Consider the following 17293-nt stretch of genomic DNA (forward strand, 5'->3'; position numbering starts at 1 on the left):
AGCCCTAGTACTTGTCCTCAAACTCTTAAGCTGATTCTAAGCGACCCGAAAAACAGTTGAGCTTGGATTTCAGCTTCTCTTCCTGGTTGGTAGTCTATCCTCTCCACTGTGTCTCCATACTCCCTCTCCTAGTGGCTTCAATTCCCACCAGGGGACCAGTGCTGTCTCGTTCCCCAGCACTTCTTTTTTGGAAGGAATGCCTCCTACTCAGTAAATGCACACAAGTGAATTCCCTGGCCAATACCCTCTTCTCAAAGGTAACTGCATTTTCAAAGAGAAAGCCTAGAAAAGAAAGTGTTTTGGTGCAAATAAATGAATCTCCACTCACAGAAGGCTTCTTGGCACTGGGAAAATAGAGGAAAGAGATAGTTCATCTTAGGAAAAAAGGTCTTCACAAACCCTATCAGACAGGAGTCCATTCTCATCATCAATTACCGAGACATGTAACCATTATGTCAGAATGGAGGACAAAATTGCACACAAGGGTGAAATCTCCAATCCTATGTGTTGCATCAGTGCCCTCTCACTGGTGGCACCGTGCCTTCCCCTCTTTACTTTGCATCAAGCCCCCACCCCAAACATGCAAAGTTTATCCATGAATCACAGGGGAGTATATTTCATACCTCCAGCTAAGGGCTAAAGGATAATAAGGTCGCTTTGTAGGGCCAGTCAGAACAGAACTTCAAGATGCACTGTCTCATTACCTTGGACAGAGCCCTGGATGTCCTCATCTGCAACGTTCAGGGGAGAAAGCAACTGGGATCTCAGCAGGCATCAAAGCCACCCTGGTCTTCTGTCCCTGGGCCACCCAGATGTTTCAGAAAGGCATACCTCCATCAAACCACCCGCCTTGATCGTACCTCACAGGCTATGTTTTCTATTTTCTTAGCTGACTCCTCCTTGCTCTTCCTCCTCCCTGTTAATTTAAAAAAAAAAAATCTCCAAGTGCATGATCAAGGTTGGGTGGGCAGACAAAGCTCAAGTTCTGTGATATCAAATCACAGCTTCTTCCTTCTAGGCTCCATAATCCCTTCCCAGAAGCCAGAACAACTGAGAGTTCAAAACAAATGCATTAATGCAGAGAGAGGGTGTGACGAGAAGAGAGAAAATAAATCCTTGGGGACTCTGTACAGAACACAACAAGTTTGACAATTAGGCCCATCAGAGCACTGCAGAGAGCTGGGAGAAAGAGGCAGTTGCTAGGCTCCTCATATCCTCAACTAAGGCACTAAGCTACTATCGCTATCCAGAGTTTAGGCAAATTGCAGCGTCTCTCCACAGCCACTTCTAGCTAAGACTCTGCTATGAAACCACCTTTGCTGTGTGTGAGGAAGCCCAGGATGCCTGGACAGAAAAGAGTAGACTCCTGCTTAAACCCACAGCCAAGCCTGGCCTCAGGAGACCCATTAGCAGAGTGAATATGGCCAGCCCTCGGGAGAACTGAGGCTTCTATCTCACTGACGTAGTGTCCTCTCCGGAGTTCTGCCCACCAGCCTACGTCCCTGGTGAAGGTGGAGGAAGGAGAGCCTGGCTGCCCTGGCGGTTTGAAGGGCAGGCAAGAGCATATGCCTGAAAGCCCAGATGCTTGGAGACATTTTCTAATGTACTTAGTGCGTGGCCTTGGGGGAGACATTTCCCCTTCTGGACTTCTGTTAAGTGCAGCTTGGACAATTATGGTGCTAGAAGCCACCTTAAGGAATCTGTAATCAAATGCCCTCATTGTACGATGGAGAAAGGGAAGTTAAGAAGGTTATCCATGTGACTTGTCCAAAATAACATAGCAGTAGCAAACATGAGTCTAGAATCCATGCCTCTAAGTGCCTTTTTATTTTTATTTTTTATTTTTTAAGTGCCTTTTTATTATAACATGCTGCCATCAGATGATGTCTGACCTCCTTTGTATTCTCTTGTGAAACTAGAAGGGAAGAGATTATAAAGCATTTCCCCTCCAAAGGTCTCTAAGTAAAAAATAAGATCATGCTTTTATTTTGATGGTTCCTGGATGGAAACATTTAGAAAGCAAGAATTTATTCTATAAGTTAGACACTAAATTCTTTATAATAGAAAGTAGATGTATGCACGACGTAAGAGGGTTAGAGTAGCTCTTTCCTAAAGTTTTATTCCAATTTGTTTATCAGATTCAATCTATGCTTTTGCATAAGTTATTCCTTCTGCTTGAAATGCCTTCCTACCAGCCCACCATAAAGCCTCCTTGCATAACCCCAGGGGGCGTCATTCACTTTGAAAAAAATGTGAATACTGAGCCCTATAATTCATGCCATTTGATGGGACTGTAGCTGACTGGCACACTAGTGAAGCATGATACACTTGGACAATAGCAACAGCTTAAGAAAACTTTCTCTAAGTTCCCACAGAACTCTGTTTTTACCTTAGTGAGTACACTAACCATGCTTATTGTCACTTGTCTATTTACATGCTTATGTCCCCCACTAGACTGCATGCTAGACAAGAAGGAGATACATACTATTTATTTTTGTGTCCTAGCACTGAGGACAATGCTTGGTCCAAAGTTAGCTCTCAATAAACACTTGGGAGTGATTTATGAAAGAGTTCACCCATCAAGGGTCTTTAAAGCTTCACAGAGTACAAAAAAGTAAACGACTCTAAAGTCGAATTTTGACTAGAATTCTTACTCTGCTATTTGCTAGTAGTATGACCGGTAAGCCATTTATCCTCTCTCAGGCTCAGTTTCCTTTTCTATAAAATAAGACTAGCAACCTTATAGTAAAAACAAAAACACAAAGCACACATGAGCACATACACATACACACATACAGATAAGATACTATGAGTAAGAACTAACAGAAACTATAGTCACCAGAATCAGATACCTCCTCCCTCAAAAAATCCAAAAACTGGAATTATCAGGCAAAAACTGAAAAATAATCAGGTGTGATACGCTTAAAGAAATAAAAGACTAAAAATATAAAGTATACGACACCATACAAATAACCACATTTCAAAATAAACAAATTGGAACTTGGAAAACTAAATCAATGAACCAGAAGAGACAAGTTTGAGAAAAAATCTAGCAACCAGCACAAGGAGATAGAGATGAAAAATATGTTCAAAGATTATGAACATGGAGGAAAAGGTGAGGTCTACCACATGTCCAATTAGAGTCAGAACAAGGCAATGAATGTGGCAGACATAAAGACAGAATGGCTCAGAGAATTTTTCAGAACCAATAAAAGACAAAATCATACAACTTTTCCTTTTTTTAGGTTTTATTTATTTATTTGAGAGAGATTGATGGAGCGAGAGAGAGAGAGCACAAGTGGGAGAAGGAGCAGAGGGGAGGGAGAAGCAGACTTCCTGTTGAGCAGGCAGCCCGATGTGGGTCTCAATCCCAGGACTCTGGAATTATCTGAGCTGAAGGTAGATGCTTAACCAACTGTGCCACCCAGGCGCCCGTCATACAACTTTTAGAAGACAAATCTGTCTTTTATGATTTCAGAGTAGGAAATTCCTTAAGCAAGATAAAAAGTTCATGCTATGAATTTACCTCCTTCTAATTAAGTTCTCCTTCTCCTCTAAAGACAATATAGAGTGTAGACAAGCCAAGATTTAGAGCAAAGTTGCAAGGTATAAGATTAGTAAACAAGGGCAGCCCTGGTGGCCCAGTGGTTTAGCACCACCTTCAGCCCAGGGTGTGATCCTGGAGACCCGGGATCAAGTCCCACATCAGGCTCCCTGCATGGAGCCTGCTTCTCCCTCTGCCTATCTCTCTGCCCCTCTCTCTATCTCTCTGTGTCTCTCATGAATAAATAAATAAAACATTTTTTAAAACAAAAGATTAGTAAACAAGGTCAGTTGATTTTTTATATACTAGCAAGGAACAATTGAAATTTGAGGCACCTGATGGGATGAACATTGGGTGTTATTCTAGACTTTTTAAAAAAATTTTATTTATGATAGTCACATAGAGAGAGAGAGAGGCAGAGACACAGGCAGAGGGAGCAGCAGGCTCCATGCACCGGGAGCCCGACGTGGGACTCGATCCTGGGTCTCCAGGATCATGCCCTGTGCCAAAGGCAGGCGCTAAACCGCTGTGCCACCCAGGGATCCCTGGGTGTTATTCTATATGTTGGCAAATTAAACACCAATAAAAAATAAATTTATTAAAAAAATTGAAATTTGAAATTAAAAAGACCATTTACATTTGCAACCTCAAGAAATTGGAATACTTTTGTATAAGGCAAACAGAATATGTACAGGATCCATATGAAGAAAACTATGAAATGCTGATGAAAAAAGTCAAAGATCTAAAAAAAATGGAGAGATTTTCCATGTTCATGGACAGGAAGACTCAATATCATTAAAATGTTAGGTCTCACTAAAAACTATAAGCATTGATGAAAGAAACTGAAGATAACACAAATAAATAGAAAGATATTCTGTGCTCATGGAGTGGGAGAACTGATATTGTTCTGTAAACTGTAAAATGTCCATACCTAAAGCAATCTATAGATTCAGTGCAAATCCAATCAAAATTCCAATGGCACTTTTCACAGAAATAGAACAATTCTCAAATTTGTATGGAACCACAACAGGAACAAAGCTGGTGGCATCACACTTCCTGATTTCAAACTACATTTCAAAGCCACAGCAATCAAAACAGTATGGTATTTGCATAAAAACAGACACACTAATCAATAAAACAGAATAGAGCACCTAGAAATAAACCCATTAAACATGGTCAGTTAACTTAGAGCCAAGAATATACAATGGATAAAGGACAGTCTCTTCAATAAATGGTTTTGGGAAAACTGGAAAGCCACTTGCAAAAGAATGAGTTTGAGCCTTTATCTTATACCATACACAAAAATCAGCTCCACATGGGTTAAAGATTTGAATATAACCAAAAAACTAAAAACTTAGAACTATGAAATTCCTAGAAGAAAACTTAGGAATTAAGCTGCTTGACACTGGTCTTGGTAATGACTTTTTTGATTTAATACCAAAACAAAAACCAAAAGCATTATAGCAATAATAAATAATAAAAGGATTATATCAAACTGAAAAGCTTCTGCAATGCAAGGGACACCAACAAAATGAAAAGGCAATCTACTGAACAGGACAATATATTTGTAATCACATATCTGATAAAGGGTTATAGCTAACATATAAAAAGAACACATAAAAGTCAATAACAAAGAAACAAATACAATTAAATACAATTAAATAATGAGCATTAAATACAATGCTATTTAAATACATTAAATACATAAATTGTATTTAAATACAATTAAATAATGAGCATAAAAACCATTTTTCCAAAGCAGATATACAGATGGCCAACAGGCACATGAAAGATACTGAGTAATATTCCATTGTACATATATATGTACGCCACATCTTCTTCATTCACTCATCAGCCAATAGAATATTACTGTTATAAAAAAGAATGAAATCTTGCCATTTGCAACAACATGGATGAAGCTAGAGTGTATTATGTTAAGCAAAATAAGTCAGTCAGAGAAAGACAAATACCATATGATTTCAGTCATATGTGGAATTTAATAAACAAAACAGATGAACATAGGGAAAATTAAAAAGAGGCAAACCAGAAAACAGACTCTTAACTACAGAGATGATTACCAGAGAGGTAGGCAGAGAAATGGGTTAGAGGGGTGATGGCCATTAGGGAGGTCACGTGGGATGAGCATTGGTATTGTATGTAAGTAATGAATCACTAAATTCTACACTTGAAACTAATATTACACTGTACGTCAACTAACTAGAATTTAAATAAAAACTTAAAAAAAAATAAAAACCAATACAAATTAACAAACCAAACTCATAGATGTAAAGAACAGATTGGTGGCTGCCAGAGAGAAGGGGAATAGGCAGGCAAAATAGAAGGGGTACAAACTTTTATTCATAAAATAAGTCATAAAAAAATAAAAATAAAAAAGATAAAATAAGTCATATAGAGCATGGTGACTGTAGTCAATAATATTGTATGTTACATATATATGGTGACAGGGAAATAAGACTTATTGTAATAATGATTTTACAGGGTATACAAATGTCAAATCATATTTTACAAGTGACATAATGTTTTTTTGTTTTTTTTTTTTAATTTTTATTTATTTATGATAGTCACAGAGAGATAGAGAGAGGCAGAAACACAGGCAGAGGGAGAAGCAGGCTCCATGCACCGGGAGCCCGACGTGGGATTCGATCCCGGGTCTCCAGGATCGCGCCCTGGGCCAAAGGCAGGCGCCAAACCGCTGCGCCACCCAGGGATCCCACATAATGTTATATTCAATTATACCTCAAAAAATAAGTAACTAAAAATTTTTTAAAGCCAAAACATAGCAGAAAAACATCTTGCATATGGATATTTATAGCATTACTCATATTTGCCAAAACTTGCAAACAACCAAGATGCCCATTTTTAAAACGATTTTATTTATTTACTTACTTATTTGAGAGAGAGCGTACAAGCTGGGGGAGGGGCAGCGGGAGAGGGAGGAGCAGACTCCTCGATGTAAGGCTCAATCTCAGGACCGTGAGCCCCAGACGCCCTTCCAAGATGCCCTCCTGAAGGTAAATGGATAAATAAACTGTGGTACATCCAGGCGATAGAATATTATACAGCACGGGAAAGTAGTAAGCTGCTTTCTATCAAGCCAGGAAAAGACAAGGAGGAACCTTAAAAGTATATTATTAAGTGAAAGAAGCCAGTGTGAAAAGGCTACATTCTGTAGGATCCCAACGATCATATCCCAATGATATGAGATTCTGGAAAAGGCAAAATTACAGACAGTAAAAATGATTGACAGGGGTTTAAGGAGATGGGGAACAGGGATAAATAGATGGAGCACAGGGCACTTTTAGGTCAGCAAAACTATTTTGTATAATACTGTGATGATGGATACATCATCAAAAATTTGTCAAAACCAAACAACTACACAACATAAAGAGTAAACACTAAGATAAACTATGGCTCTTCACTAATAATAATGTACCAATATTGAGTCCACCAGTCATAATAACTGTACAATAATAATAAATTTAATAATAAATGTTATCCTGGCTTCTGCAAACCACTCTACTGGTTCAATAAGGCAAGATGTTAGTAAGAGGATAAACTGTGGAGGTGATCCCTGGGTGGCTCAGCGGTTTAGCGCCTGCCTTTGGCCCAGGGCATGATCCTGGAGTCCCGGGATCGAGTCCCACATCGGGCTCCCTGCATGGAGCCTGCTTCTCCCTCTGCCTGTATCTCTGCTTCTCTCTCCCTCTCTGTGTCTCTCATGAATGAATAAATAAAAAATATTAAAAAAAAAAAGGATAAACTGTGGAGAGTGAGGAGGGGTATATGGGAACTCTACTTTCTGTTCAATTTTTCGATAAACCTAAAGCAGCTCTAAAAAATATATAAAAAACAGGCAAGCCAAGAGCAAGGAGATAGTATCTGTAGTACATACATCTGGCAAAGTATTAGTAAGTCCTTTAAATAGTTTGTATCTATTTATGAATAAATATATGTACATATTATTTATATTCATACATCATTTATATATTTTTACATATTTTTGTAGAATTTTATATTATATTTATAGAATATATAAGATATTCTACAATTCAATAAGAAAAAGACAACACAATAAAAAAATACTTAAGCAAAAAAGGCAGAACCAGGCACTTCACAGAAAAGGAAACACAAATGACCAAAAAGCCCATGAAAAAAGATTCAATCTCATTACTAATCATCAAAACACAAATTAAAATACAATAAGATATTGTTACTCATCTATCAAACTGGCATATAAAAAGCCACACAACATCAAGGGATAAAAAGGATGGAGAACAGCTTGAACTCACACATACTGCCCTGGTGGCAAAGTACTTTGATACCAATGTTTTAGAAAACAGTTTGGCATTATCTGGTAACGTTAAGCATTGACATACCCTGATGCCCAGCACTTTCCCTCTGAAGTGTCTACTCTAGAAACTCCCACATCTATGCACCAGCAGATGTGCACATTCATGGAAACACCATTTTTTATAGCAAAGCCAAGGAAAAAAACCACATGCCATGACCTGTAAAACTGATAAGAAGTGTGATATGCCCATATAATTGAATGCAGCAGTGAAACTGACTTATAAACCGGTTCCTATGAACAAAAGTGATTGACATGCACAGCATCTAAAGGTCATAGGCACTAAGCGATTGTCCAAATGGAGGCCTGATCAATCCAAATGAAAGCGAAATGCTGAACCAGTGCATGCTAGATTGGTAGTGAGCATAAAAGATGCCGGGACACCTGCACCCCGATGTTTCTAGCAGCAATGTCCACAATAGCCAAACTGTGGAAGGAGCCTCGCTGTCCATTGAAAGATGAATGGATAAAGAAGATGTGGTCTATGTATACAATGGAATATTACTCAGCCATTAGAAACAACAAATACCCACCATTTGCTTTGACGTGGATGGAACTGGAGGGTATTATGCTGAGTGATGTAAGTCAGTCAGAGAAGGACAAACATTCTATGGTCTCATTCATTTGGGGAATATAAAAAATAGTGAAAGGGAATAAAGGGGAAAGGAAAAAAAATAAGTGGAAAATATCAGAAAGGGAGACAGAACGTGAGAGACTCCTAACTCTGGGAAACGAACAAGGGGTGGTGGAAAGGGAGGTGGGAGAGGGGTGGGGGTGACTGGGTGACGGGCACTGAGGAGGGCACTTGGCGGGATTAGCACTGGGTGTTATGCTATATTTTGGCAAATTGAACTCCAATAAAAAAATTTTTAAAAGATGCTTGCAAAAGATTCCATATATATAAAAACCAAAAATATGCAAAATTAAACAATACATAGTTTAGAAGGGTTAAAAACATGTTAAGAAAGCAATGGAATAACATGTAAAAGTCAAGAGAGTCAAAAGTAATCTCAGAGGGGTCAATGAGTGGGATGAGATAAGATAGGGAGAGACACACAGGGGACTTCTTTCTTAAACTATGTGTTGCATACACACAAGAGGGTTTGTTGAATTATTATTCTTTTTTTTAAGATATTATTTATTTATTTATTTATTTGAATCTCAGTTTTCCCATATGTAAAACGAGGGTAATAATTGTACTACCCTCTAAAGTTTATATGAGAGTCATCCAAGCACTCAATAGATATGAGCTCAAGCAAGTAAAAATATATATATATAAGTTGCAAAACACATGATGACTTTTCTAAGTCATCACCAAGACCATCCTGTTTGCATATTTTAAATTTGAACAGAATGTTGTCTTTATTATTCTGTTTTCCTATAGATTTACTCTCTCAAATATTTTATGTTGTTTTGCTTTGTCGAAAGAAATGTCTTAGGGATTAAAAAATTGTTGTGCCTTTGAATCACAAAATAATGGTTTTTGTTGTATATGGTGTTGGCAGGGGGAAGGCTGGGGGGCAGTGGACTTTGCTTTAGGATTCATTTTTATTTAGTTATAACTGTGAGGAGGAGAATGCTAAGGTTAAATCAGGAACACTGCTTGGAGGAGTTGATGTAAAAGTCATAATTTTAAGGAGGTGATATGTGATCTACAGGGAAAAGACTTTTTAATCTGGCTTTGGAAAAGCCACTGAACTCTGGCTTTTCCAATCAGTGACACAAGCAGGATTGAAAGTCAAACTTGAATACCCTGGACTCAAGTTTGCCACAGAATTTTCAGAGCAAAGATCCAAATAATACCATCTTTTGAGTCATGTATGAAATTCAAACTGAGGACATTAGATGAAAATGACTCCTGATTTCGAAGTAATCTTGTAGATGGTGATCACAAAGTCACCACATCACAAAATTACCTTTAAACTGTAGTATTTCAATAGTTTTTGAGGTTGGGTAAAAAGAAAGACACCATGTCTGTGCTGGGAAACACACACACACACACACACACACACACACACACACCTTTTCTGGAAATGTTTGGAACCATTCTGGAACACCTCCAGTGTGGTTCCAGAAATACAGAGCACAGTACAAGATGCTGTAGAAGAGAAACTAGTACAGGGCCTCCTCAAACACAAGCCACCTGTTCAATGAAGGCCTTGTAGTTCTGGAGTTCATGAAACCACACTCTGGCCCTGCAGCCAATTTCCCTCCAAGCCTGCCCAGACCTGGCTCTGCCAACCAACTTGGTCCATCCACACCTCCGGAACTTCCCCTTATTCTATCATCAAAGGTGCTTGGAGAACAGTGATTGGCGCTGGGTCCCAGGTCCCCAAGTCTTCATGATGATACCTCTCTACCCCAAATGAAAGTCAAGGATCTTTACCTTTCCAGGGCTAAGATTCTGTTTCTTTTTTGCTTTCAAACTTGGGAAGGATGTCAAACTGCATTTCCTTGGCTTTTTAGCATCCATTTTAGTCCTGCAGGAGGAAGAGTAAAAAGTACATTGGCAGGAGGAGCAAAATATAAGGAATGGTCCCCACACCCAGGCTTGGAAAGAATGTAGGGAAGGCTTGGAGATAAAAAGTGGCAAGCCTAAAAACACTGGCCGAGTGTCTGCTATTCCTATTTCTCCACCTCCAACCCCCTTCAGGTGGCTGATGATGTCAGGAGAGAGGGCCTCTTAGCATCAGTCTCTGGATACTCAGGACAGAGGGAGACAGCAGCCAAGGAAGATGAGCTAATGAGGTGGCCAGCAGTTTAGGACACCAAGCAAAAAGACTTATTTCCTCTAGCTCCCTGTTAAGTAAACCATTCTCTTACCACAACCACCTTCTACTCTCGGTAGCTTAATGTCTATAGAGAAAAAAAAAAAAAAAAAAAAAAGGAAGGAGGGCATTGTGATGTGATGTGATAAGTACCGGGTGTTATATGCAACCAATGAATTATTGAACACTACATCTGAAGCTAATGATGTACAATATATTGGCTAATTGAATTTAAATGAAAAAAAAAAAGAAAAAGAAAAAAGGGACAATGGGTAGAAATGCTTGCCTGGATCTCATTTAGCTATTTTTATACCTTCTTTATTCAGAACAGAGCTGTATGAATAATGAACTTGCTGTAAGATGAAAAACTAATTCACATTAAGTTTATGGAATCTAGTTAAAGCAGTGATTTATGTAGGTGCAAGAGTCTTAGGGGCACTCATGCCACTATTATACACCTGTTCCATTAACAGACAGCTGCTGGAACTCTGCTTTGTGTCCCTTGGAAATTCCTTTTCAGCCTCTAACTCTAGCAAGAGCCAAGGGAATCAAGAATATATGAATAAGGACAGAACAGGGATCAGTGCAAATGCTATCCTGGCTTCTGCAAACCACTGCATTGGTAGATTCTTGCAGACACTGTAATAAATGGTGACAGCATCACAATTTTGAAATTATTCAGAGGACTCAAGACCAGTCCTGCTCACTGTTATTGCAGCATAATGTTGAAAAATCAGAAATTACTTGTCTATATATGAGAAGTTAAAAATATGGCACATATGTATTATAGAATATGATGCATCACTTTAAAAAAAAAACGAAGTAAATCTCTATGTATGCCTGTAATGTATTGAATAAAAACAGAACAGTATGCATGATTCTATCTTTATTTAAGAAAAAAACAAGATGTTTGCATGTCTTAATCAGGTATATTGAAGAATATAGAAAAAATAAACTAAAAATAATTACCTTTGAGGGGTGGAACTGGGGGAGGTGATAGGAACATGAATTTTAACACACGCAGGAGCAAACAAAAATAGTTGCTTCTCTTCAAATAATCATAAAGTCACTTTTTTACTTCCCTTTCTTCCTTTCTACAAACATTTGCTGAGATAATGCTGCTGATTAACTAGACATAGCCTCCACCCTCAAGGAGAGTTCATTATGTGAGGGCAGACATGTGGAAATAGGTCATAACAATGCACATGGTAAGGGCAGTAAGAGAGGTCCATTAGCGAAGAGCTAATGGAGCGCACTTCAAGGGGTGACTAAACTCTGTTGGAAAAGCTGAGGAAGACTTCACACCTGAGCAGAGTAGCACCGTCCTTGAAGAATAAACAGGACAGGCATGGAGTCAAGAGCAGATGGATGAGGCTCTGCAATCACAATAGTATGAAAGAGCACTGTCTTCTTCAGAAAGTGTGAGTACCCAGACATTGCCAGTGGCATAGAGGTGGTCAGACCATAAAGGAAGGGTTGCATGGCCTGTTCTATGCCTGACAAAATCAGATCGGTACATTACGGACATCTCTCTGGCAATATCATAGAACAAGGTTTGGAGGAGCTCAAGTAGGAAGCTGTCTTGAGCATCTAGGCATTGATCATGGGGGCCCCAACCAAGGCCATGATGGTGAGGACACGGTGGACGTGGGAACTTGGGAATAATTTGGGATACAGAACCAGTAGAATTTTGGTCATCAATTTGCTGTGGGGGCTGCAAAATCCAAACACAGGGGAAGAATGAGTACAATTGTTCCTGCCAAGGCTCTGTATCAAATGCTCCCTCCATCTACACCCCAGGGATGGGGGAGACGATACAAGCCCACATGCATCTTTCCCGGCAAGTGGAGCTCTTTCCTCTATTCGGCTTCCGGTGCTCTGTAGGTGAAGAGGACATAGAGACCTGAAGAATATGCTGAGGCATCTTGGCATCTAGTCTCAGTGCTGCCCCCCAGAGAGATCCTGAGCAAGTGATATGTCTTATCCTTATACTCAGTTTCTCCACTTGTAAGATGACAGGACTGGACTAGATGACCACTGATGTCCTTTCCAGTTCTAAGCTCTTTGATTCCAGCTTTATTAAGTACCACCAGATTGTAAAAGTTTTATATCTTGTTTATAACTGCCACATGAAGGGTTATATATAAGAAACTCATCTCAGAGCTAGAGTGAATACTGCTTTGAGAACTGAGATTAAAATATAAAAGTGCCTCCCATTATTTTTACACAAAGGTCAGTTTCCCTACCTCTCCAGCCTATACCCATTTCCTCCCTCCAGATTTCAGTACTTTTGTGGGTGGAGATCATTCTGTCACTAGGTCAACAACCTGAGTGTTAATTATTTTAGGGCCACACATTTCATCTCATCTTGATTGTGAATCTCTTGGAGGCAGGAATGATGAGCTTGGATTTTATGTTATTTTATTTCTTATATTCCTCTAGGGACAAGGACAATGACTTGTTTACTGAAAGCTCTTAGTTCAAATGTGCTAAAGAAAGACAAATCTAAGATAGTTTAGATTAATTCATCAAAAAACTCGAGACCACGATCTCAAGCAACAAATAGTGACAGATAGTGTCCTAAGCATGAGGGACTGGGCAATAAATAGAATAGAATCTTTGCTTTCAAGGAGTTCCAGGTTTGGTGGGCATGACAGACTCATAAACAGTGGTGCCAGCGTCACTACATCCAGAGAATTTTACACATACTGCATTATCTAGGTACACCAATCTTCAATGCCCAGAAAGGAATACATATTGTCTGAGATTTTCCTGTTATGATTTCAGGATTTCTTTGACAGTTGTCAATTAGCTTGATCTTTATGCCTTGGAGAGCTACGTTTGGGGCAGAAATTGTGGCAGTATAGGACTTGCAGGGACTCTCTTGGCATTTCTGTGAACGGGACATAATGTACTTAACGTATTTAAGTTACTCTCACTGCTGCAAAGAGAATTCCTCGGCCCCTCTGCAATTATCATTGAAACTCCTCCATGGTCTGTGGACTCTCATAGCTGAAAGAAGTTTTAGGGGTTATTCGTCCATCTTCCCACCCCGGCAGAAATCCTCAGAGTATCCCTGGCAATCACTCAGTGTCTGCTTGAGTATTTCTGTGACGGAGCTCACTGTTTTTCCAGGCAACCCGTTTCACATCAGGTTTTTTATACATATGGGTGGTGCTCAGCAAATGCTGGTGGGAAGAAGTGACATTGAGCAACACATCCTCCACCAGCACTTGTTATCCTCTGCAGAACAAAGAACACATCAATGCTTGCTTCTACTCAAGAGTTCCTGAATATTCAATCCAGTGCCTTTTTGCCTTCCTGGCTTCTACTCATCTCCCGGCATTGTGTAGTTTTATTTCAAGTATGTCTTCATACAATAGAGCATCCAAGTATGACAGAGAGAACCTGTATGGTCATTGTCTCTCTCTACTTTCTAGTTTTTATTACCTTATTTTGAGTGGCTACACTTTATTCTAGAGCCTAGATTATGTACTAATCAATGCTAAATCAGGCAGCAAGATCTTTACATCACTCACCTGGTCGCTGTATTTCTATTAATGATGCCTAGACCAGTATTTGCCCTTTTTAGCTGTTACCACACACTCACATTGGATTTGGGATCAGCTAAGACCACGGACTCCCAGCACTGGGTCCTCCACAAGTTTGGGAAGGATGTATTCCTAGCCAAGTTCCTGACAACAGTACAGAGCTGGAGAAGGCAAAGTCAAAGAGTGGCTGGCACACCATTAGAGACTCTCTTTCAAGGTTATCATTACCCTCCTGATAAGGAGTAAAACAGAGAAGAAAAAAATAACAAATAGAAGTCCCAGAGCCAATCAGGCACAGTCCAGGTTTGGAGAATTCCTTAGAACTCCTAGATTTCAGGATGCCTGGGTGACAGTGGCTGAGCGGCTGCCTTCAGCTCAGGTCAGTAGTGATCCCGGGGTCCTGGGATCCAGTTCCCCTATAAATGGCCTTGCACTTTTGCTACATTTCCATTTAAGCCTGAACAGTGAAGCTTGAATTAGGATCATTGACTATCAGTCATTTAAAACAGACCAGAGGGGTCACAGGTTTCTTAAGCCCTGAATTGGCTGATGCATATTTCAAACATAGAAAGTACCACAAATCAACTACAGATTTTTTTTAAAATCCAAATTTTGCATTGTTCATCCCCTTTTTAAGGTAAATACTTGCCTATATGAGCATTACCCTAGAGTGACAAGTACCACCCAGAGGAAAGTGATGCTCTGGGTGGTCCACAGAGCTTAAAGCTGTCCTGCGTTGGGCTCCGGTGGGGCATGGAGGTCGCAGGTCCATGGGCTGGGCCGGGTAGGCCGGTATCAGCCCCATCCCAGGACGTCCACGCGAGGCTCGGGGCTGCGGGCTCACTTAGACCTCCAGGGGGGCCAGCCACGCCCTGGAGATAAAGGGGAGGAAAGCTTGGTGCCCCGCGTTATGGGGCCAAGGCTGCTACCGGAGCAGCTTCAGGGGCGGTCTCAGAGTTCCGTAAAATCCGCCTCTCCCGCCCGCGCGCTCACGCGGCGCCCCTCCCCGCCCACGCCCTCCTGCTACTGGGCGTTCTCTGCGCCTCCCCTCGCCCCGCTTCTCCCACCTTCTTCCCGCGCGGCCCGGGACGCGTCCGCCCCGCCCGCGCTCGCGCGGCCCTCCTGGGTTCGGGCGCCGGCAGGTGGAGGCGCTGCACCCGGCGGGCGCTCGGGGCGCTCCGGCCCTCGCCCGCCGACGACCACGCCCCCTCCCGTCGCCATGGAAACCCGGGCCGTCCTTTTTGTGACTCGGACCAGGAAAAGACCCAAACCACCTTTCACGTGTCGGCCGGAAGAACACCTCTCTTCCCCCCGCCCCCATTCCCGTTGTCTCGCCCCAGAAGAGAGTTGAAGGACGTGCCAAGGACGAGGAAATTTGAGTTCACCGAATTGACCAGGCTCCCGAAATTATCCCTACTTTCTCCCTCTTGAGAAGTCTGTGGATCCCCGGAAGCGCATAGCAAAAGCTCCGGATATAATGTGTTAATCAGATGAGCACTTTTTGAGCACTGACTGCATCAGGTTTTAAATGCATGAAAACTAAGAAAAGTTCTAGTTGAATGACAGTAGCCTGACCTGGAGAAATATAGTCTGGTCTATGCAGGAAACAGACGTTCAAAAAAGGATTTTAGAAAGATCGGGGTTGAGTTGGAGTCTGCAAAGCCAAATATAAATTAGCAATGTAAAGGCCCAGAGCCAGGGGACCACATGGTATCACGGGTGTGGGCACTGTTTGGTGTGGCAAGGGTCAAAAGTGTATATAGGCAGCATGAGGCCAGCAGCATGAAGAAGCAGAGTGGGGACAGCCAGAATTTGAAATATCTTGTGAACTATACAAATTAGGGTCTGTGTATGTGGATTTTATGCAGAGGAGTGTTCATGCTCAGATTTTAGATAAACTTTCTGGCAATATGGTATAAAGGGTAGGCTAGAGTAGGTTAAGAATCAAGGCAAGGATGCCTGTTAGTAATAAGTGATGTTTCAGAGTAAGGGACAGCAAGTGGAACCGCTCTGAGCAATTTATAAAATAGAACAGTTCAGTGACCAGATGTGGAGGATAGAAGTGCCCAGACCCCCCCAGTAGATGGTGGTGCCATGTACTAAGAAAATATGGGATGGGAAACACAGAGGGTAGGGAAGATGCTACTGATTTACTGATGACTTATTGCCATCAGATTATCAATAGACCAGGCTCTTGTGTAGAGCAAGATCTGAGCTAAAAGTTCTGACTGGGCAGTCTTTGTCATATAGGTGACCAATGGAGCTTGAAGTCACCTAAGCTTAAAAAGGGGGGGGGGGGGGCGGACAAGGGAAAAGAATAGAATCACACAGAATGGGGCACTATGGTGGAAAGAGTAGATGTAGGTGACACAAAAGATTATAAAGCTGCAAAATAATGAAGAGCACGCAGAGATGTGGGGTGAAAATTACAAAAGAATAGTGTCATGTGAACCCAGGAAACAAAATGTATTAAGCAGGGTATGATGAATAGGGTCTATAGAATTAGGTGAGAAAAATATACACTGGATTTAACAACAGAAAGGTCATAGTGCTTTCTGCAAGGCTAGCTTTAACATAATTTAAGGTAATTTTTAGTATAAGCTATTACCTTTAAGATTTTATGTATGTATGTATGTATTTGAGAGAGAGAGAGAGAGAGAGAGGAGAGACAGCAAAAATGAGCAGGGGGAGGGGCAAAGGGAGAGGGAGAGAATCCCAAGCAGAAGCTCCACTGGGCACAAGCCTGATGCAAGATCATGACCTGAGCTGAAATCAAGTTGGATGCTCAACCAACTGAGCCACCTAGGCACCCCCAAACTATTACTTTGAATAACACGGAGAAAACAGGTTCATCAGGCTGATGCCAGATGATTAATCAGTGATATCGGTACCTAATACAGGGTAGGCTCTTTATAAATGTTTACTGTTGAACTGCACCATAGAGGTCGCCTTAATATCTTGTAACTGAATACATGTTCTAAGAAAGGGATGCGGTGGGGTAGGGAAGGTGGTATTGGACAGTATAAAAATATACACAAGGAAAAAAAACGTACAACAGCAA

General features: G+C 40.9%; 1 protein-coding gene across 4 annotated transcripts in view; it reads right to left on the bottom strand.

Annotated features, from left to right (window-relative positions):
• Window positions 1-15409, bottom strand: part of DYRK4 (dual specificity tyrosine phosphorylation regulated kinase 4) — a 51686-nt gene extending 36277 nt beyond the window's left edge. The window contains exons 1-2 of one of the 4 annotated variants that reach the window (XM_072766201.1): window positions 15300-15409; window positions 10300-10393 (exon numbers count right to left, since the gene is read on the bottom strand). In XM_072766201.1, the coding sequence (XP_072622302.1) occupies window positions 10300-10386 (87 nt within the window). In that variant the 5' untranslated portion in view covers window positions 10387-10393; window positions 15300-15409. The remainder of the gene's footprint in view (window positions 1-10299; window positions 10394-15299) is intronic. The other 3 variants (XM_072766202.1, XM_072766203.1, XM_072766204.1) reach the window with 3 other exon arrangements.
• Window positions 15410-17293: the final 1884 nt, after the last annotated feature.

Source organism: Vulpes vulpes, chromosome 8 (genome assembly GCF_048418805.1).
Source record: "Vulpes vulpes isolate BD-2025 chromosome 8, VulVul3, whole genome shotgun sequence".
NCBI classification, from domain to species: Eukaryota; Metazoa; Chordata; class Mammalia; order Carnivora; family Canidae; genus Vulpes; species Vulpes vulpes.